Raw genomic sequence first — 24,751 nt, forward strand, 5'->3', positions numbered from 1 at the left:
TCCAAACCAAACCCAGTGAAGACAATTATATTTTCATATTTTCTGCTATTTTACCCCAGATCTGCAATTAGAGATTCATATCAAATCATAAGGGTTGGCAGGTTTTCTTGACCCCAAGAGTGAACATGATGTAGAAAATTGAATTGTCTTTGCTTCATAATGACTCATGCCAAAGTGAATGATGTCTTTCCCAATAAAATGAGCCTGACCCCACACCAATCAAATTGTCCCACTTCATGACACCATGGTTCCATCCTGGTATGAAACATACCAGATGAAAGCAGTTAGTTGTTTGCTGGCCTTAATTGGAAAGCCAGTATCTAAGGCTGGTAACTAGTAAAATCTGTCTCCCAATTAGTCATATATGTGTGCGTGTGTGTGTATTTAATTTTTAACAGCTTTAAAAAAAATTCAGTCATATCACTATGATGTCTGCAGTGTGGCAGTTTATAGTCTAGCACTGGGGCGTCATGCTGCAGACATGTAGCATTATGTCCCACCCAGTCACATTATCCTGACACCAGGCTAACCAGTCCTAACACTAACCTCTTAATCCTGAGTGCCAAGTGAGACAGTTGCTAATAACATTTTTTAAAATAAGTCTTTGGTATGACCCATCCAGGGTTCTGAACCCTGACCTTCCGCATCCGAGGTAGACGCCCAAACCACTTAGACGACCGGAGTTAGTCATGAAACTTTGCGTTCAGTAGTGAACATAATAAAAACCCATGTTAGCTTAGCTGAGCCTGAGACTCAAACCGGAAAGAGAAGGATAAATGTAGGATATTACATCCTTAGCATGAATTGAATTGGGTTAAAAAAATGTTATAAAATTTGTTACAGTCCTACCCATTTATGTCAACATCCTCGGGCCTGAGGAAATATTGTCGACATATACGGATGTCGAGATAAGTGTGTGTGTGTGTGGGGGGGGGTCTGAAAAAAAAAGATACAAGTTAAATTTGTCAGTAGGGGGTGACCTGTCATCAGTGAGTAGTATTTACACTTTGAGAAAACAAACAATGGAAATTTTTAGCACAAGAAAACAAAACCAGTGTGAAATACACTTGTTCACTGACAAATTACATTTTGGTTACCTTTGTGTAATAAAATCCACAATAAAATATTGCATCGGTCGCATCCTGATATAAAAAACTTTACAATATTCAATGTTGGCATTAGCACATGGTTGCATAGTTGTTATTTACATGCTTCAAGTACATGTACTTAAAAAAATTGTCCTAGATTTTGGTCAGTCTGTTCTCACAGGGAAATGAAAACCTGTCAATAAGTTGGTTTAAGCAGTACTTGTATTTAGTTAACAGCAGTCATCGTGAAAAGTACACAAAATCGAACAAGAAATATGCGGCTGATATGATTAATGAAGGCAATATATTGTATACAGTGACACATGCTAACTAGGTATTATAAGAAAATGGTTCTTAAAACACAATATTGTAACAATGTCAGCTCAAATGGTATACATTTAAAATATGTCCAAGAGATAACACGTTTTGAATTTTCTCAAAATATAAATACATGTAGCAGTAAAAGATTTTAATGACAAATACATATACATGTATTTGAGATTATTATCTATAGCATAATCAATGCATAAAATTACAATAAAATTTAATTTAATTTATCAAGGACCAAACAAAAGCCTGTTTTTTTTATTCATCCGACTGTGACATTAAAGCCTGGTGGCAAGATCAACCAATTGTTGAATAAAGTACAGGTCAGATCTGGCTGCTTGCCAACATAAATGATTAGGCCGCAAATTAAAGCCTGGCAGAAAGATCAACTAATTGTTGAACAAAGTATAGGTCGGAACTGGCAGCTGGTCAACATAAATAATTAGGCAGGAAAATTAAAGCCTGGCGGCAAGATCAACTAATTGTTGAACAAAGTATGGGTCGGAACTGGCACTTGTCGACATAAATGATTAGAAAACAAAGGATCAGCTCAAGCTTGGACCAAAAGCTTTTGTCGACATGTATGTTTATTTTTTATCTCAACGTTGACATAAGCATGACAATTTTGGTAGTAATAGTAGACCAAGCAACCGCAACTTTGGTTTTTTGTCGAAATAGGCAGCTTGTAGACATAAGTGATGTTGATATAAGTGGGTAGGACTGTAAAACAAACTTCTTAAATATATGACAAAAATAGAATTGGGGGTAACCTAACCCATGAGGTTTGTGTGTTCTGATGCTATATACCAAAACAACTGTCTTGGTTTAAGGGGTTATAAAAATACTTTTGAAGAAAACAACTTTAACAAAAATGTGTCCCCATTACAATTTCTTGTCACCATATCCCTCAAGAACAAAGGGGCACATGGGGAGCAGATGGTGATACATTTCAAATATGAAATGAATGAACAACGAGTTAAACAAAAACATAAATGATGAAAAACCATGAACAAAAAATGTTTCCGCAATAAATTCTTGACACCACTGTCCCCAGTCAAGGTCAGAACCTAGGGCAGAGATATATGTAACTATATTATCTTCCAAATATGAAGTGAATCAAGCATGGGTGATGAATTCAGTGATTGTGCCCCCATTATAATTACTGACCCAATGGCCCCACCCAGTGGTAAAAGTGCTACTGAAAAAGGAGGGTCATGTGATGATATTTTACTCCAATAGAAAGTCAATTTCATAAGGGGTTACTGAGCTACAAGTGCTGGAAAAATATGTAACCCAAACTTCAAGATGTTTCCTTTATAATTCTTGACTCTGTAAGGCAGAACCCAGGGACATGAGTGGTAGTGAGTGAATTATGTGAATGTGATGATACTATATTCCAAATATGAAGAGAATTTACCTCCTCCCCAGAGTCAGTCTTGATGACCTGCTGTGCTGCAAAAGTCTGACTTCTTGCAATTGCCCGCACAAGGCTCTGAAATTAATATGCACTGATTCATATTTGGAACTGTCCACATTGATATAATGCTACCTTTTTGGTAAATGTATAAGTACATTTTACCAAAACAAGGGGGTGGGGGAATTACAGGCTTATAATTCATTAAACCTGTAAATGCTTAATCTGAAATCCAGCTTAAATTTCATACAGTAAATCACATATTTAAGTGTCATAAAATGTTTAAGAATTCAGTAATTGCTGTCTATTCACATGAAGAAAAAAATCTGCATTAAATAATTGACTGTATGTGTAGTTCATAGTTTTGATCTTTGCAACAAAAAATATTGTTTGGTAAATTCAGTTTTCATACAAAAAATTTTTTAAACTTCAGTCTGAGTAAAATTCAAATCAACAAAATTTTAAGACTTTGTTAATTTTGAAAAGTATGGCTAAAGGGCTTAGCCACTACAAAAAATAAGGTTCCAGGTTTATTCATAAGTTTGGACATAAACAGCATTCTGTACAGACATTAGTCCTATGTAATACAGTACCCTTAACTTATAACACTGTCCAAGTATGATTCCATAGAGTTACAATGCCTTATAAAAAAGTAAATAATACATATACCTTAACAACCACTTAAAATGAAATAGGAAGATCCCTGATATTGCCTAGCTTATAACAGAAACCATGATATTACAAATGGCCTTAAAATGAAATAGGATCCTTAATTCTGCCGATTTTATAACAGGAACCATGTTATAACAAATGGCCTTATATTAAACAGGATACCTGATTATGCCTGTCTTATAACAGGAACCATGTTATAACAAATGACAGTAAAATAGGATCCTTGATTATGCCTATCTTACAAATGGAACCATGTTATCACAAATGGATTTATAATGAAATAGGATACCTGCTTATGCCTGTCTTATAAAAGAAACCATGTCATAACAAATGGCCTTAAAATGAAATGGAATCCCTGATTGTGCCTGTCTTATAACAGGAACCATGTTATAATAAATGGCCTCATAAGAAGAGTGCTATACCTGCAAAACACTTAGATCCACATGTGGTTTCTTATTTTATATCAATGTTCATTCTAGCAAGGACTTTTACCCAATGCATTTTTTTGACACTGATAATGATCAGTGTGTTTTTGACATTGATAATGGCCAGAGATGAGTGTACCAGAAGAAACGTAAAACTTTTCCATAACTCAATCATGTTCTTAGTTTCATGAATAACACGTTTTAAGTCCATTATTCTTAACTTTTAAGCTGTTTAATATACCTATTAATAATTTTTTTAATGCTACAGTAACCCTTTCAAAGAGAAAAAATTTCATTAATGATTGAATTTTTTCTGACTTCAAAATCAATACAAAAAATTCCTAAGATCATTGATTTAAACGTTCTTTATAGCAAAGTCTGAGGTTAACATTAGGGTTCAAATTAAACTTTTTTTAAGCACTTGCATTGTTTTGTGAATGGAGAAAATAAAATCAATTGTTAAAATCCAATTTTTACTGGCATCTTACTGGTTTTCAACATGTTACATTTATTAGCTATCCTGCAATCTTGGAGCTTGAGAATAAGAAGGAACTAAAATAAGTTTCTATCGCTTTCAATTCTAATGTTAATGAACATTTTGAATAATAAAAAGACAAATTATTTTTCTTTTTTATAACTTAGGTCTGATTTATACACAGTCCATGTTTGTTTTTTTGGACCATGAATCCTTCATGAACAATCAGCCTCACCTGCATTTAACAAGTATGTATTAGGGACAACCATTTCATTTTAAGGGACAGTCAGACTAATATGTGGCACAAATGTTTGCAATCTGCAACACCAGATTTGTCCAAAATGAAGATAATATTGAAGAAATATATCCATATCTGTGAATGAAATGGTTGGGTGCAAAAGTGTTATCCTGCCTAAGTCCACTTTATTTATTATAAGTAGGTATATATGGTCACAATATCACGCTAAACAGCATAACTGTTGGTAAAGGATTGAATGTAAAAACAGCTTTTGGAATTATGCTGTATTTTGCTGAATTTATATACTTTAAAGCATATAATTCAAGCTTTGAACATGAATATAACAACTGTACGCTCTGTAAAACAGTGTCAATTTTGTGTCTGCACTTCACTAATATCACTGGATCAGGCCATATTTATTTAAAGAATTATCACTGAGGGTTAATAAGTACTTATGACACATTTGCACAAAAAATGTTGTCAGAATGTAGTTTGTGGTACCTACCTCTGGCTTAACATCAATTTTGGATCTGACAATGCACCTCATCTTTTTCATGTCAAATGTGATGCTGATGACACCCTTCACCTGCAGCAGCAAACGCATGCACAAGTCTCTGTCACTCTGGGAAAACAGAACGTAAAATACTCAGAGGAATACACATCTTTGCACATTCTGTAATAAGTCATGTGAAATTACCTTTCTTGGATTAACCCCCATTTTGATATGGTAGATTTTGTGGTTTTGTGTTTAACACCATTTATCAGCAAAGAACAGGCTATACATTGTGGCCAGTACATCTGGTGCAGGAAGAAACATGTAAATCCATGGGAAGAACTACTGACTCACAAAAAGCTTCCTCACATACCAATACCAGGTCCGAGACTCAAAACCATGCAGACAGAGGTGAGATGTGAGTGATAGGTACAGGCAAGTGCCTTCAACCACCAAGCCATCTGGGGCCCCTGATATGGCAGAGCAGTTGATTGATTGGGTGGTTGATTGGTATTTTGTTGCACACCAGTGACTATGTAATGCCAATGCAATGGGAGTGAAGTGTCCTGCTCATGGTGGTAATGACAAATGATTCTACCATATTGACATTTGTATGTTGTAATTCAAGCCTAGGTAATCTTTATTGGATATTTTTGCCTTTACTCACAAATGGACTAAGAAGCAATTCTGATTTGACTAAATAGAAAAGATTTTAAAATTATCACAAATTCAACCTGTGGTATTTACACAATTTTTAATGTAAATGTAACTAACAAAAGTGGGTCAAGCCGATTTAAGCAGAACATGAAGGCCACCATTTTATACATCATATGATAATTACTCAGAAAAATTCCATCAATCAGCCAATGGTGAGACAAATTTCAAGAACTGGCTATGGCCTTCTGAGCAAGTGGTCCAAACAAAAAAGAAAATTCATGCACTTATTTTCATACCATTTTAAATTACATTTCATTGTTCAAAGTTCATATTATTTCAGGAATATCAAGTTCCATAAATTTAAGCAAGGGTGAAACAGGAAGGCATCATGCAATTCTGTAAAATATTGGAACCTCATTAAATCAGTGTTGTGATGTTGAGTGCAACGAAACAGTGATCCAGTACCATATGCCTCTAAACCACTTTTTGTAAATCAGTGTGGATTACCTCCCTTTTGTCTGAAACTAATTCCATGTAGCGAGCACAAACTTAATACAAATTTGTAGATGTTTTCTTGTTTTACAATGTAAGTTACAAACATGTAATCACAGAAGCTGGACATTTTGTCATTAAAATATGTGACAGTGAAAAATATTGCAAAAATATACACCTAATTATATTTTAAAAACCATCAATACAACCCTGGGCCTTATATGAAACACACACACACACACACACACACATTCCTTACCTCAGTTCCCTAATAATGAGAACATCGTGCACATGCACTAATAATAGGGGTATATTTGGAAGGAATTTTAATTCTAACCTTATTTCAAGGACAAAATGTTCAGTTCCTATTATTAATAAAGGAAAACAAAGAAAACAGCCATCAAATGAAGAACATGTAAGTTGTTTTTGTGTGCATGTGTGTGTAACCATATATTAATACATCAATGAAACTGTTATATTCATTCTTAAGAAAGCAAGAGAATGGTTGGAAGAAAAACAAAACAGGAAATGACAACATGTGTAGCTAAAGGAAGGTATTACTGGACAGAATGGAAATTTACATGAAAGTTAGAAATGTGCCTGTAACACGAATTATTACCATCTCCTTTTTGTACAACCATATAGTAAAATTTGCAAGAGAAACTACCATGCTAGAAATGGAAAACCTCACTTGCACATGAAATATAATTTTGGTAATGCAAGGTTTTGATCACTAAACAAAGACCAATGAAAGCACAAACTTTCATGCCTCTGTGACTAACAATTACTGAGAAATTGACTTAAATGCAGAATTTAACTAAGATATTGAAGCACAACATTTAGGTGACAATGATAATTTAGTTTTTAAAGGTAAGACAGAGAAAGACTCTAGAAGACTGATCTACATATGTTATTTTGTTGCAAATTATAAGAGAGTATAAGAGGGATTGATCCCACAGTTGGCTTACTGGTACATGACTTATTACCTTAGGCCACAGTGTGTTGATCAGCTAAACTATGGGTGTACACATGAATTTTGTTATCTATCACACAATTTCAGACCTGCTAACCCTAAGAAGACATTCTCAGTAAGGCAGTCAATTATATTCATTAAGTCTGACCAGTTTTCAACAAGGTGTATTATTTAATGCTAAAGTCAAGCTGGAAAACATGCATTTAAAGGTTCAGATGTGTGATTCCAGACTGTTGCAGCAAAAAAAACGTTTGTAAAGCATACTAGGACTTAATTACCTCCAGTATAGTTTCACAAACTCCATTTCACTGAAGCACAAAATATGTGACACTTACCTTCTTTCGATAAAAAGATGCTAAGCTGACCAATATGCATCTATATACCAAGTTGTACCATTGTGATCAATAATGCAAAATTCACCTAAACACAATAGTTAACTGTAGTCATTCAAGTGCACAACAAAGGTAACAAGGACATAAGTTTTTCTGGAGGATACTGTAATCACCAGGATATATCTACATACTAAGCTGCATGCCTCTGAGGCACACAATGCTTGACAAAATGGCATAAACACAGAATTTAGCCAAAGTTGCTGTAGCATAAAAATTAGGTCAGAGTAATCTACTTCTGACTGATATTGATACTCAAAACACATCTACATAAAAAGCTACATGCCTGTGGGATTTAACAATGCCTACAAAATTGGTTGAAATGCAAAACTTAAGGCCTGATGGATGGAGTCATAACTAACAATTTGCAGACAACTACAAATTCAATTTAAACCACAAACAAATCACTCAAAGTGTGATGGGAAACGGATCTGTTTCCTGAAACCTAAATTTGTACTTGCAAAGTTAAACCACAAGTGATTTTTTTCCCTTGACTACTGCACTATTACCTTATCCACCATTCCTCGCAGCTGTAAGACAATGGCTTTGGATTTGTGAGTACCCAGTAAGCTCCTGTTCTTGTTACAACTGCTTCTTCTAAAGTATACAAAATAAGAAGTCATCATTGATTTGAAGGAATGCTATTATGTCAAAAAAAGAAAGTGGAAGCAAAGTGAAGTGTTGCTGTGCCAGTCTTGTATACTCATTTCTTATACCTATATCTATAAATAAAGTAACCAGCTGGACAATATGATTGGATGAAATTAAAATTAACTTGTCTTTGACCAATCAAATTCTTAATTTCAACCCAAACTTTAAAAACATAGTTGGTATATTAAAGGAGGATATACTGTGCTGTTATTGTCTGCATTTGGTAGTGAACTGACCTCTAAAAAGAAATTGATTGCTCAATTACTTGTCAAACTGTTTTGATAGCTAGGCCTGACCTCACACCACTACTAGTCTGGACACATTTTATTTAAGATATCTTGACAAAAAAAGACTTGGTTATAGGGATACTATAGGGTCTGACAAATTTCAAAATCAGATGGTAACCCAGTGGGCTACCAGGATATAAACCTAACAGCCCAGCTAAACTTAGTAGCCCAAAAAAGGCACTAAATATGAAACTGTTAGCTTCAAGAATATTACTTTCTCATCATATGACTCACTCTCCAGTAATAGGTATGTGTGTGTTGTATTTTTAAGATAGCTTTACAAATGTCTCAGTCATATTGCTATGATGTCTGCAGTGTGACAGTTTATACTGCTGACTAGCACTGGGGCACCATGCTGCAATCATGTAGCATCCAATAATAGAATAATTAATGATCTGCTTAAAGCGGTCACAATGACAGAGTTTTATGTAATATTTTACAAGATATTTCACAAAAAAAGATACAATTATGAAAATCATGTGGGCAAGTCTTGACAAAAAACAAACATACTGTATATAATATTCTGAGGAAATATTAATTCTGGAATGTGACAAGTGGGATAATTCTAGGAGAATTTCCAGCAACTTGATTCATAGGTGCTCATTTTCAGGTGTCTATTCGTCTTCAAATCTTAAATACATATCTACTCACTTTTCTTTTTTTTTTATAAACAAAGAATAAATGGATACCTAACACTAATTATGACTTGTTATTTATGTATTTTTTCCTCAATTTTTTATCTAATGTTACTGCAACAGTCATTACTCTTTCATGTTGCACAGATCATTTCTTTGCAGTGACATTTATGCTAAACATGGTAACATACAAAACCACTAGAATCAATTACAATTTAATAATTAAAAAGGCAATAAAATAGTCTAATACTGTAGCAACATATCAATACAGTTATTGTGGTTGTTGTTAACATATAGTTCATGTTCACAATTAACATTTGTATGATGCCAAAAAAGATATCAAAAGCAATTTACTAAGAAGCAATTCTAATGCTGGTTATTGACAGTTCTAGTAGTCATTTTCACCCCAATTACCTAAAATATAATCATTTTTTGTACAGAAGCTATAATATAGTGTGGCAACAAAGCAGGGAAGAGGTCATTCTGCCCACGTATGTAATCAGCATCATGTTTTCACAGGTGTCATTTATCATGAATATTTTATGTGTTTTTTCATACTCACAGGTACATTAACCAGAATTGTTGATATGACATCAGTAAGAATATAAGAATTGACAAAGTTCTGCATAAATGAGGTGCAGTTATCATGTCCAACCATAATGCCCATCACACATATTCTGTCTGTTGTAATATCCATCACAAAAACACAAGCATAACACAAGTTAGTAAAAGCCACATTTTGAAGAAAAAAATCTCTTTAAACATTAAAATTGCTAAGATACGTTTAATCAAAGATTAAGGATCTATTGAGGGTAATTTAACTGTCCATATATCAGAAAAATTCAAAAGCAGTTTAAGAGTTATCTTCATATTTCTAGATCTTAACACTTAAGCATAAACTGACTAATTGGTACCAATCAAAGATTGAAATCACTTAATTTAAATCTTTGCTGTGTTAACCTTAATTACCTCATTACTGGTGAGTGAGTCATGTATGTCGTGGAAAACTTATCTTTTGAAAAGTATTTTTTGGAGGGTACTTTTGGAAAAATGGGCTACTTCAACATATGGTAGTCCAGACTGAATTCTAGTAGCCTATTTACTGTGAGCATAAGATTTACTGAATTCTGCTATATACCCTGATGTTACATTACCTTGATGATCCTGATGTGTTTGATGAATCTTTCAATGTACAGGTCTCTTCTAACTTAGACAGTAGGAGGTACAATTTTTCAGCCATTGACTGGATTGTTTGGTCACATGTAGCTCTGTGGGTAAAAGAAAAAGTCTCATACAAAAGAGGACCAAGTGGGTATGTGATCCTCACTGACACTGGCCTAAAAGCTACATGTAGTAGCAGTAGACCTGGTCGAAAGACTCCAGTGCCAGAATGAAGACAACAAATTTGATTAAAATTAGTCCAACTTTTTAGTTGTCTTGAGTTGTCAAAATGTATTACTATACATGTTTACAGGTGACAACAAAACTGGTTGGCAGTTGATATCATTTTGGTATGAAAAAATTGGCAAATATGTTTCTTGTTTCAGTATACAAAAGAAATAAACTAAATCTGTGTCAAAACCTGCTTAGGGCTGTTCCAGTAAAACATACACACACACCCGAACCCCCAGGGGGAAGGCAGTTTCAAACTCAACCAACCCACAACAGAAGGAATTTAAAAAAATTATGATCCACCATCAGATATGTATGAGTAGAAAAACACTGACCCCTACAGAATCATATTTTTAAATATATAATTGCTGGCTATGGGTTAGTGGGTGGTAGAAGTGATTTTAATATTGGGGTTGGGACAGAAGCAATTTAAATGACAGCTGACTGGAGGTAATCTACTGAATTCTTATAGATCGTATAATCTACTGCATATTTCTATTCATTCATTATAATCAATCTTTTGTCTTTTTGCTGGTTTGTCTGTCAGCCATGTATGTCTCTCATACTGTGAAATCACAAATTTTCATGGTGCCTTATCATTTGTCAATGTCATTGATCAGTCCCTTAATACCTACTAATTTAATGTCCATGAATACAGATTTTATAATAGGGATTTCTGTTCTAATACAGAAATCATGAATTTATATCCTTACAAAACTGTGTTTTCTAAAGTGACCACCATGTTTTGCCATTTTTCTTTGTTCTCAGGTATGCTGCTTTTCATGAGAATAATAGTTAAATCTTGTATTGCTTTAAATGTGTGGTCAGATGCTATGATTCCTTGTTATTATGTTTTTCAAAAAATGTTTTGGTAAATCTATAATATGATTTATCAGAAAAAAACATTAATGCCTGTGGAATTTATGTCACATTAGTCCTGCCTACGTTTAAACTGTCATTTCTTGTAAGAACATATATTTCAGTCTTATTTTTATGCCTTGTTTCAAGACTAATACAAAGTTTAAAAAAAAAAGAAATATATCGAGTCAAACATATTTACATCATAAATTAGATTTTTTAAATGGATGAAAGTCAAGGAATAACCTTTTTCAGAGTACTTGTAAAATCAATGTCATTGCAGTTAACTGTATTGTCAACAGCATCATCATCATCACTGATGGCCTAGCAGTAACATTCTGCACTTTTAATCCAGTTGTCACAGGTTCTATATCCCACTTCTAGTCTTTCATATGAGACTTATACCTATGGTCTGAGGGGCTTCCATGGCAGTGATACAAGATGCTTGTCATGCAATTACTTGCCTCCTATGTGTAAATGAGAAAGTTGCCAGTTACTTGTGGAAGGTCAGTGGTTCTACAAAAGCACTTGGATTTTCTTCAGACTGCCATATATAGATTCTCTTCATCTGAAAATGGTGCTAATGCCATAATGATCAACCAAAATCTGAGGTCTCATGTCTAAATGAGTTTGGCTGTTGGAGATAAACATCAGATCAACAGAGGCTCCATATGCCCAAGTGTACTAAGGTGCTTGCTTTTACAGATCACTTGCGAATCTCACAGAGTGAGTTTTTGTCACAGATAAACCAATTTGGGTTAGTGGTCTTTCGGGGTTTTTCCTCCACCTAATATACTGGCTGCCATGTATAGCCTATCATGTACTGAAACATGGCACCCCCCCCCCCAACCAAACTAAATCAACCAACTAGTCAACTGCAGCAAAGGCAAAGGTACTAGTCCATTTTTTCCACAGCTGTATGAGTTTATAAATTAATATCATCAATTATGCCTTTCTAATAGTTACCTAAAAGTAATCATCAGTTGGTACAAATGGATTTTTCATGGTGAGCATATAAGATGGAGAAGCCTTGAGCAATACTGCATCACACGCTGCCAAAAGTTTACATTTTAGCTCACTGAAAGTTTCTCTAACAATGCCCAATGTTCCAACCAGAACTGTTATAACTTATTCAGCTATATTCACCGGTATCTGCAGAATGCATCTTTATAAATATTTTTAACAAAGTATGAGAATGCATCAATGTTTTTCAATGATGCATTTGAATTGAACAATTGTTTGTAATATGCATATCAGTGTGAAATGCAATGGGGAGACTAAATCCAAGATGGAAAACCTTTACATTTCTGGATGTATTCTGCTTAGATTCCATGTTTCTGCAAAAACTCAAGAGTTCAGGACTTGCTGTACTAATTCAGTTCCCATTGTAAACCTGTGAAACACCATATTAAAATTCAATAGCTTAAAGGTCTGAGTGCTCATGATGACATTTGTATCAGTATAGACACATCTATGGCAACAGCTTTTGAGAAAAGAAAACCATAACAGCTACACCATTTTCTGGATCTACACAAATTTGAAATGGGTGCTTTCAATACTACACCAAACAGTCAGGTGCTGATCTCAGTGTATAGAGTCTTCCAAAACTCAGGTCTGTAAAGAGATGGAAATTATGTTAATAAAACAATGTCCCTGACTATTTTCAGTTAATAGCAGGACAAGCTCTCAAAAGTTCTTTTTACTGAAATTTTACTTTCATTATCAACCAATCAGGGACAGTCAAACCCATATATACTCTATTTTATCTTCACTGATTTATAGTATGGTTCTAATTCTGTCATATCCGTGTAACTAGTCCTTCAGCAATGGCTGTATGCCTTTTTCGACCATGCTGACTGGACACACTGTAAGATAATGTTCAAGTAGCATAAATACTATGGGATAACCACACCAATAAAATCAAATAAAATGGTCAAGTTATCTCCCCTGCAGGGATGCTGCCAGGATTTCAGGATTTAATCCAATTTTGTGTATGTGGGATCTCCAATGAGGAAGTGCTGGCTGGAGGAAAAACCATTGTTAAATATCTCCCTAACACTTAAATATATGTCACTATTTCTTACTGTTCCACTCTGTTAAGGCTCTACTGAAAAAAAAAAATACTCCAAGAGATGTCATCTCTAGTTGTATAGTGATTATTACTGTGATGTCATTGGACATGGTCATGTGGTTGTGGTGGGGTCTTTGTTGGGATGGCAGAAAGACCATAGGCTTACTCCATATCTGACAGCTAATTATGATGTCATTAAAAGAATTAAAAAATTTCTAACAATTCAGTTGGACTTGGATTACATACTTGATTCAAAGTCAATGAACAGGTTAATAATAATAATAATAATAATAATAATAATAATAATAATGACTTTATTTAAAGAGAGTAACACAATTAGCTAAGAACTAATCTACCTTGAGGCCCTCATACTAGGGCTTTTAATGATACTGTGAGAATTCTTGATATGTAAAAATTGCACAAGAAATGAACATCAGATCAGGAAATTATTACCACTGGGAAAATACTGATAGGAATATGCAGAAATAATGATATTATTATTTAAAAGGAATATGTGGTGACAATACAAGTGCTGATTCTAAAACTTTGCAAAAATACATCTTATACAACTATTCTGTTGTTTCTAACAACACTCTGTAATATGACAATACTTTCTGCGTACATGAAGTTGACCCACATTTTGCTTTAGTCCCTTGTTAATTAATAGTTTTAGATTTTACAATGAAAATAAGCACAATTTACCTTTTGACAATAATACATGATCACAAATATTTAGATTGCAAGAAAATAGAAGTTACAATTTTATTAAAAGTATCAGTACCAGTAAAACTAAAGGAGATGGTAAAAAAGAACCAGGATGAGCACAGAAGTGTAGTAAAGAATCCATATATCAGAATGACAGCAAGTATTTTTTTCATCAATTTAGTTAATGACACTGCTTCAAAATGTTGTGTAATAGTAATTCAATTTGTAATGCAAATACCAAATGATGGCTTGGAACTATGTGACAAAAGGTCTGCAGAAAATAACACCATGCTGAAAATATACATAGGAATAACCAAACACAAATAGGACAAATTTTATTAATCTTTGAGTTTGCACAGATCAGTCAGTTCCTTATGTTTAATGTCATTTAATTTTTGCACATAGAGAGCATGCACTTCATTTGGTCATACATCTGCATGATATGAAAGTTAGTCTTGTTATTCATTGCTTGCCATAGTGGTTCTGCCAACTAGAGAACTACACACACTTAATTATGTTGTATGGGGATTCTCTGATGTTCCCTATGAGGATTAATCTGTTACTTGTTTCTGAATTTAATACGAAACACGCATTTGTAAAACTTTCATGATGAAGTAAGGTTAAAACTGCCATAAAATGCTTGATCCAGGGCCCAATAAACCAATCAAATTTAGTTAAACAGCTATTCATGATGAACCAATGTATCCAGTCTTCCTGAATCTGAATGTCGCATCAAGCGCTGTGAGATCACTACTGGCAGCTCGAATTATGTTGTGAAATCCACTTTTAAAGTAAATATGTGATTAAAAATTGCATGCTGCACAAAGCACGTTTTATATCCGCAATGTTGACATAATCTCCGGACTGTGTATCACTGCTTTAAAAGTACGAGAATTTGTACAAATTAGGCACACTTGTGTACAAAGGGGTTCGTTACAAAGAAAATTAGTAGTATCCATCCATGAATCAAGGGATGGGGGTGGAGTCTAACCTGTAACAATATAACACTATTGTTACAGGTCAGACCCCCCCCATCCCTTGATTCATGGATGGATACTCCTAATTTTCTTTGTAATGAACCCCTGTGCTCACATGTACTGGCATCATTTTCTGACCCAATGTTTTATTCATGTTAGACCGTGGCAGCATATACCTTTCTATCTAAGCCAGTACCCAACAATATGTGACCTAGGATGTTGATACAAAATATGCTGACATCCTGTCTCACGGACTAACTATAGTCACAAAAATGTCCCCTAAATGTGCCTCTGATGAGAACATTAACACTGCTTGAAATGCAATTACCATATTACAATTCAACCAAGAACAAATTATGAAAAACTGTATTTGATCAGTTTTAGAATATTCATTGTGTATGGTATAGGTAATCATCATATTTGTTCCTCAGCAATATCCTACTTTGCACAGCTTTAGAACAACAAATTACCAGTCACATGTACATGCATTTCCAGCCAAGGCACAGAACAAAATACTGCACAGTGATGTGAAATGAAACAAGTTTATTAACATAGAAATCAAAGAACAAGGCTGCCAAGGTTTGTAAGCATTATTTATTTCTTTACAAGACTAGTACAGCACTAGTAAAATGTTTAGTTACAATGTGCAATTGATTTAAAATTTCACAAGGAGTGAATGTTACACATGTAGGTAGCTATAGTGCCGTCATCATTCCATCAGATTGACGCAAAAAAAAAACCTTTAATTTCTGTTAGTTCTTGTTGTTGGGTTTAAAGCCATTTTTCAGCACATGATAGGCTATATATGGCGGCCAGTTAATGGTGGAGGAAGAACCTAGGAAAACCTGTAAAGAACCACCGACCCACGAGAAGCTACTGGCAAGCTTTCTCACATACCCACATTGGTCGAATCAGAGACTCGAACCCACGCAGACAGAGGTGATATGGCAGTGATCTGTAATGGAGAGTACTTTAGACCACTCAGCCACTTGAGGCCCTCGTTAGTTCTTGTAAGAAATGCACACACCTGACTAAAAATAAAGAAAATTATGTGAAAAAGTTTGTGTTGTACACAGCTAAACAAAATTACAGCATAAGTGAAACCTGCCAAAAACTTCATCAAGATTCAAGCTAACAGGACTAGTAACCTAAAAATGGTCCTGTATGTAACCAGCTGGTTGTACCTTTCATGATACAAGATAAAATGCAGTCAATGACTTATATAAAATCACATGAAGGTGCCAAATCCTTATTGGGACACTTGAGACATCAAAACACCATGGTTTCATGTAAGGTATGGAAGGAAAAGAACCAAAAGTCTAAACAAACACATCCTGATAAAATAATAAAATATTTCTAAAATGCACAAAATACCATGTTTAATTTCTTGTTGTAAAGTGTACATTTGCAACAACTGTAATTATAATTATAAGGGTTACAAAAATCAAAGCCAAGTCATAATATGCCAACAACAAAAAAAATAAAGATTAAAAACACGTTTAATGGCATTTGAATGTAATCAGATTAACTCTAATCTAAATCTAATCCAAATAGGCTGATAGGAAAATGATTATGAAATTTTTGTCTTTACATCACATTTGTTTTTTTTTATTTCTGAGTGTTATTGAGAGAACCCAGGACAAATATGTAGCTGGATAAGAGTGAACTAAGGCTGTATCTACAGTAGAGGCATCAAAAGTGACCAGTTTTGCAGGTATACCTTTCCCTCAATAATCTGTGCACAACAGGATCCAAAAATGTTGAGTACAGCATAAGAAAGTGTGCAAGTTACTAAAGTACCTCTAAGAAATTAATGGGCAGTGGTATGAGGGTAAATATGTTTTTTTAATAACTGTGAATGAATACCTTTTTTAATTGTTTGTTTTTCTTTATAAATTACTGTCAAGATAAGCAAACTTTTAAACATTAAAACAACACTACAAGAGATTTTAATAGATGCTTGCAAACTAATTGAAAACTGTGTATTGTCATTTCTTTTTGCATTGGAATATGGATATATTTTAGTGTTATTGCTGATCTAGAATAGAAATAGAATTTAAAAGTAAAAACAAATTACAGAAAAGTTAACCAGTATTTAAAGATACAACAATGTATTGATGCTATGAATTCACTGGATGTAACTGCAAAATTTCTATTCATCCTTTTCAATTACCTAGTTTGTCTTGATTGGTTCCATTGCTATCCTTGATGGACAAGGACAAGCCAATGACTAATTTTACAATAATATGAAAACCACTAACTGATAATAAATGCTTTAATGAAGTTACATACATAATATTTAAAATAGTGTTCGATTGGTCAACTGAAATGAGTTAGCTTGACACATGGCTGACCACTTGCTCTTACAGAGAGGATTTACAAGCCATATAACTTTTTGTGCATTTTACTTCCTTTACCCAATTTGACAGAAAATAAGCAATTAATATGACAAACAATGCCAGTCATTGTTCTGCTGATTGTAATATTTTCAAATCAAATTAGGTTTTCACAAAAATAGTCGCAGGTGACACTTTGGCAACTGACTGACACTTTTACATTTGAACAGAAGAGAGCATTTCATGTTTATGATAAAAATGCAGCATGAAATCACTTTACAAGTCTAATTCAATTGATATTTATTTCTTAAAGTGAGTCCACTAATAGGCATTATCATTTTCTCTGATCAATTTCTTGACCTATTATTAGTTACAGTTTACTGAGAATTCTGTGTCCTAACTTCTGTATACTATTCACTGCCTCAAAAAAAAAAAACAAATAAAAATAAGCAATATATCAAGGTTTCATTAAAAAAATTTGATTGCAATTTTATTTATGTTCAGCAAACAGGGACCTATCTTTTATTATATTTTCTATAGAAAAAAGCCTTCTCCTGCAATATGTGGCATACATGAGCTATCTCCAGTGTCACATAATGAAAAATTTAAATTAGGGATGACAAGAAAAATTTAAAGCATGTGTGTGATTTGGATTGTTAACATAGCTTTAAAAAAAATTGTTGTCATATCGCTATAATGTCGGCAGTGTGGCAGTTTATAGTGATGTCTAGCACTGGGGCATCATGCCGCTGACATGTAGCATGATGTCCCACCCAGTCAAACTATCCTAACATTAACCTCTTAATGCTGAGCGCCAAGCGAGGGAACTGCTGGTAACATTTTTATAAGTCTTTGGAATGAATCGGCTGGGTTCAAACTTGCGACCACCTGCATCCGAGGCGGGTGCTCTAACCACTAGAAAAATTTAAAGTATCCAAACTTCTAAATTACTTAAGTGCAAGTAGAAGCTATTGTTTTACAATCATGAGGCCATTCCAACAACTTTTCCTTTTCATCTGTAGAAGCAATATGCTCAAGCTAGTTTGCAAGAAAAAACAAACCATGTAAGCAAAATTTTAATTAGTCAGATTTACAAGACAAAAGTTCACTTTCAAGATGTTGCCAATATTATATTTGTGACCAGACTGGTTCCTAGCTTTAATTAAAAGGCTTCTTTCTTTTTCTACTTGGAAAAGTCTAACAGCCAGTAGAAAAACTCGTAATAGCACAGTGATCAAGCTGAAATAACAATGGTAACATGAGGTACATGTGAATGTTTAGTGGCCCTGAGTAAATACATTAAAATACCTTTACTTAAGGTATTTAAGGACTACTTCTAAACAAATGTGCCCCAAACTACCAAATGCGAAATTGTGCATACAGTTGTTTGCATCTTACACGACCGTTACGTTCAAAAGAGGAGAGTGTAAACCCAAATTCACGTAAAAGTCAGAATTAATCTTAAAATTCCCTTAAATCAACAATAAAGTACTGTACATGTTTATACATATACCATGTGATACATATGTATTCTTCTTCATTAGAACCAGAAGCCTCTCCCTCTTTGGCAGGAGGCTTGAACTGTGCATAAAGACTCAGATAAGCAAAAGCTTATGGTTCATATTACTCAAGCCATAAGTTTAATGCTTTATCAGTCTTAAGTTTTATCATGCACTTGGCTCATCACTTTCGCAGTTATGGGAGCACCCGGTGTAATGACTTGTTAAATTACTTTTGTTCAAATTTTGTAGGCGAGGATGCTTGATTCATTAAGGCCATATTTGTGTGGCAAGTTTGAGACTGACATACCTTCTTTCAACAAGTTCTGAATAACCACATTTTCCAATATTGTTAGTACAGATAGATACTTCTTTGGCTGAGCACCAAATGAAGTTTACATAGTTGACTTGGGTTTTGGGGTCATGTTGAACAAAAACAGCACTGCTTTAAACATTAGAATAAAATCAGTGAGAATAGGTGCTTGCACTACGAGATACATGCGGCAACTGACAATCGGTGGGTGCGATAACAAACTATGTCTCAGTCTGAGGCAGTGTGCACCGCCTCGCACATGCAACACTGAAATGGCAGAATGGCACAAGCATAGTTAAATTCACGTAAAATGTGATTTCTCTGTACTGCAGGGTTCGAAAATAACAGGTGTCCATTAGTCCGCGACTAATAATTTTCCTCACGGAATATGTTCCAATATAAATCCGCCTGACTAATAAAAAATTAATGCATGTAATGATTTTAAAGTTTGCTATTCTGGCATTTTTTAAAATGAATTCCATAACAGAAATGCGGACAAATAATTTGCTATTTTTTGTTACTGAACTTGTAACTCCCGTAGGTATATCCAGATCACCTAGGTGCTTTACATTAAGCATTACAAATGGTGTGCAAAGTGTTATTGTCACAATGACCAGGACCATAGTTAAACGAAGAAAGCAAAGAGAACAATGTGGTGATAATGAGGACAAATGGGAACGTGACAAACAGTATGATAAAGTAGGAACCAAACTTTTCTAGAGAAGTAGAAATGCGATCAGACGTGGCTTAACTTTAACCCTGAAGTAAATACCATGTTTTGCAGCATCTGCAGACAGCATTCAAAAATGGAGGATGAAAAAAGCTCATTTATAGTTGGTTGTTCCAATTTACAGTTGGAAACAATAGTACATCATGAAACTAAATCACAAATCCATCAGAAATGCATGATCACAAGTCAACTCGAGAATTAGCAAAACCCAAAAAACAGTCATCTGCAAGTAAAATTGTCATGATGCCAAACGAAATAGTTGTTCAAAGAATGTCAATTTTGTTTAGGAATGTACACACCCTAGTAAAAATGCAAAGGCCGTTTAGCGATATGTGGATGGTCCAGTTGGATGCCAAAAAGGGAATTGATGTTGGTCAAACATATCAATGACAAAGAGGCACAAGTGTTTTCAGAATTTATTGTACAGTGTGCAAGAAATAAACTTAAACAAAATATTAAATCAGCACCATTTATTAGTATTATCAATGATGGTTCCACAAATAAAGGGTTCCGTGAACAAGAAGTTGTTAATGTGAGAACGGCCATGGGTGGGCAAATATGCACTTCATTTTTGGGTATGACAGAAGTTTCACGAGTTAATGCTGATGGGATTTTAGGAGCTACTGATGATACATTTGCATCAATTGCAATGTCTGATTACAAGAGTAAACTTGTTGGATTTGGTTCTGATGGAGCTGCTGTCAATACTGGAAAAAACAATGGTGTTATTGCTAGATTTAGAGAATCACACAAATGTCTTGTATGAATACACTGCCATGCTCATCGTTTGGAATTGGTTTACAAAGCTGCCGTTGCAAAAAAGCCTATCCATGCAAAAGTTGAGGAGTGTTAACAGGACTTTACTATTTTTTATCGGAATAGCCCCTTAAATAGAATTGATTTGTTAGGTGCATGTAAACTAGATGGTTGGCACACTGGCAGAGGGCTTTGGACAATTTGTGGAAATCATATCCAGCAATAGTCAGCCACCTCCAGACATTGACTAAAACTGATCAGCCTTGACTTAGAAGACCTGAAACTACTGGGAAAGCAGCTTGGCTATCTGAAAATGTTCTTAGATCTGCATCTTGTTAATTATGCCCATTTCTTGACAGATGTCATAAATTTACTGTCCAAGTTGTCATTGTTTCTTCAAAATGAGTCTTGTTTGGTGTCTGAAGTGTACCTGAGAGTTCTTGCAACTATTGGTGTCTTGGAACAGTTGAAATTAAGAGATGGACCTGGGTTAAAAAAAGTTTCTGCAGGATATTGGTAATGGACCTATAAAAGAATTTCATGGCTTTGTACTAAAAGAACAAAGTTCCCTAACATCAGTGCAGTTATCAACTCTTGCTCGAGAGGACATGATCAACAGTTTAGCAGAACACTTGGATGCCAGATTTGACAAACAGCAAAGCGATGTATTGAAAGCCACACATTTTGCAGATTTTCATTCATGGCCAATCGACTTAAATCATATTGGATTTGGTGATGAGGATGTCACTAATCTGCAGTAATGACAATGGCAGGCTTCTATCCAGACAAGGTTGAAAAGGAGTGGCAACTCTTGAAAAGTTTAATTTATGCTTGTGGATGTCAGGTAGAGAACTTACAATTGTGTGATGTTAACAAGAGATATTAAGAAGGTCACACTAACATTCTTGCACTGGTGGATATTGTGTTTACCCTTCCAACCTCATCTGCAGATGCAGAGCGGGGATTCAGTGAATTGAAAATGATAAAATTTGATTGGAGATGCAGATTGTGCAGCAGTGGATTGAATGACTTGCTAATGATTCACTTTTTAAGTGAAGACATTGGTGATTATGATCCAGTGCCAGCTATATACTTAGGGAACTCTTGTGGGCTGAAACAAAGAAGACCACTCTATATGGAGGACTATTCAGAATCGGATGGAGAAAATTATGATTTGGGACAAACTGAAGGCAAATCAATATAATTTATAATGTGTATAAATCTTTATTTTTGTGTTACGTACATGTATTTTTAGGACTAATGGATTTTGCTGTGGACTAGAATGTCTTTTGTCTTATTAGTCCGCTAAACAAGTTAACAAAAAAGTTAGTTTCGAACCCTTTACTGAGATATTATCAAACCCTAACTTTATGTCTTAATTCAATCCCTGCAATATTTAGAATTATTAGCCCCTTTCCCATAATGGAAGAGGTCATTTGCTCACTAATCTTTAAGTTCTAACATCCCTTCTGTAGGGTTCAGTGTCTCGCCTAAAAAGGTTGTGTATATACAAGTCAGGAATGATAACTCCTACTCAACATTGCAGACCGAGTTTTTCAGTTTCATTCTCACATTATGTTTTGAAGATCAATTCTTGACTGGCCTGTTTCTAGATTACCCCATTATAAACAATAATTGACTTCAATATATTCCTACTATAACGTAGTTTATCAAGAAGTAAGGGGTGTTTTCTGATGTATAAATGCAAAAATCTGAGGTCACCTGAAGTACATCCAAAATGTAATACTCTATATACATGTGAGGCCACAGGCATCAGGCTAGAAAACGTTTTGTGAACTGACCACCATTTTTTATCTGGCTTCTGTGTCAGGATTTAAAAATGCTATAATTGAGCTAATTTTCTCAGGTGGACCACACAAATCAAACACAATAGGCAGTGAACGTAGCAAAGGAATGTTATAACAAAGTCTCTGAAATACATGTTAGTTAGGAATTTTTGGTGGAATTTAAACTATAGACATTATAACAGAGGAAATGTATCCAAAAACACAAAAAATAATCTTTACTGTACTTAATGTTTGTGGCCTTTGGTAGGGTTGGGGTGGGGTGCTCCCAATATATTATTGAAATTACTATGGAAGTCCCACCCAGGCTCGATGTTGTAGGAAGTGAAATTAGTGATTGAGAGGGTAAAGCTCCGAGCCCCAAGCCAGCAATGCCGACAGTTAAATTATTGAGAACACAAAGGTGAAATTCAAAGGAACAACAATTTAATACAATTCAATATTCAAATGGTAATAATTTCCCAATCACTCTTCTTCCACTCGACCAAGTGACAGCCTATTCCATCCTGTGATTTATAGTGAGATTGCATTTCCAAACTGTCCTTGTTTTCTTCTCATCTGTATCTCTCCTATCCCACTAATTCCTTCTCTCTTTCTGACTTCCCTCATAACTCCTTGACTGCTCCTTCTCCAATTTCTCCTCCTCGACTCCATTCTCTGACTAGCCTTCACTTCCCAAGACTTCTCCACTGGTCTCTATTTCATCTCTCTCCTAGAGACTCAGGACTAAACCACACCGGAAGTATGTCCCCATAAAGCTTCCTGTGAAAACACATGGATGTTAACATATTTCCTTAGTCATCACTAAACCAACAATCAATCATCAGATAAAGGCTATTACATTTTTCAGTCATGATTTCGTGCACATTGAAATACCCATACGCTCTTGCATGGTAAATGTCATAATAAAAGCATGGTATCAACTACTTATCATACAGACATCAATAATTTGCATCACATCCGTATATATATTCTTAATCTCATTATACTGAACAATGGCACAGCAATCAGATGCATCTCTGTACATTACACTCCCACAAGTGTACATAAATATTCAAATATCCATATTAACTAACTTTACACACTGCAATCATTTTCCAAAGTTACAATTCAATTCAACTGCTGCATTATCTATAATATCACATGAATAAATGCACTAGTTTACTACAAATTAACCAAATAGAGAATTACAATATTAATTCTAACTATGAGCTAGCAATCTACATAATTCTTTACATAATCATAGTTCATTTCTCAAATACGCATGTAAATTAAACACTACAAAGGTAATTCTACGTACTAACGATTATAGTAATGAAGTATACATACTGCACATAATTACAATTACAATGTCGTAATATTCTGCAACAATAGAGCAAATAACTCACTGACCTTTACAAAGCTTTGTCTTTCCTTAGAATTTCATAAGTATTCCCGCCAATTCATGAGTAGCTTCCTGGAGTTATTGCTTAAACTTCTCAGCATCATGTTTCACAATGACTGGGGTTTCTGGCTTAAAGTACTCAGCTAAATTCAGGTTGAAATGGTGACCACACCCTCTCTCAATTCTGATTGGATATCGATTCTACCCTGTTCTATTGAACAATGTTCCAGCCAGCTGTCAGTGTGGTGAGATATACGACGCCAATAAGGGTCCTTTGTTCTTGAACAAAGCTTTCAACATGCACATGTGACTTTTTACACCCAACAAAGCTGGGCTCTCATAACAAATACGAACAGGACCACTATAGCTGGGGGGTCTAACATACATACATGGCTTCTAACCAATTCCTTTGTTCTTGACTTACATAATCGCGGGCAGGCAACGTGACAATGTTGAAGGAGTTATCCCATTAAGTGGTAACATGATAACAGAAATGCAATGATGAATGGAGGAAAGTTCCATTAGCATGATGTCCTTTGGCAAGTTTCAGCAGTCAGTTCCCTCCCTCAAAGCAAGCTGGGGTAAAAAAGATGTGGTTATTGAGACACCAAAAGAATTTTCTTTTGAGAGTTCTTACCAAAGAATGGCACATGTATTTGCTTATCAAGGCATATTTGGGTATGTTGAATGTAGTAGATTAATAATTTCT

General features: G+C 34.7%; 1 protein-coding gene across 1 annotated transcript in view; it reads right to left on the reverse strand.

Moving 5' to 3' along the window:
• The window catches only part of LOC149806819 (armadillo repeat-containing protein 1-like), a 56,470-nt gene that overhangs the window by 6,103 nt on the left and 25,616 nt on the right, over positions 1 to 24,751 (reverse strand). Inside the window, exons 5-8 of the mRNA XM_089958141.1 lie at positions 10,371 to 10,484; positions 8,153 to 8,240; positions 5,145 to 5,261; positions 2,833 to 2,907 (exon numbers count right to left, since the gene is read on the reverse strand). Of these exons, the coding sequence (XP_089814267.1) occupies positions 2,833 to 2,907; positions 5,145 to 5,261; positions 8,153 to 8,240; positions 10,371 to 10,484 (394 nt within the window). The remainder of the gene's footprint in view (positions 1 to 2,832; positions 2,908 to 5,144; positions 5,262 to 8,152; positions 8,241 to 10,370; positions 10,485 to 24,751) is intronic.

Source organism: Sinohyriopsis cumingii, chromosome 1, assembly GCF_028554795.1.
Source record: "Sinohyriopsis cumingii isolate HCF-2022 chromosome 1, ASM2855479v2, whole genome shotgun sequence".
Classification (NCBI taxonomy): domain Eukaryota; kingdom Metazoa; phylum Mollusca; class Bivalvia; order Unionida; family Unionidae; genus Sinohyriopsis; species Sinohyriopsis cumingii.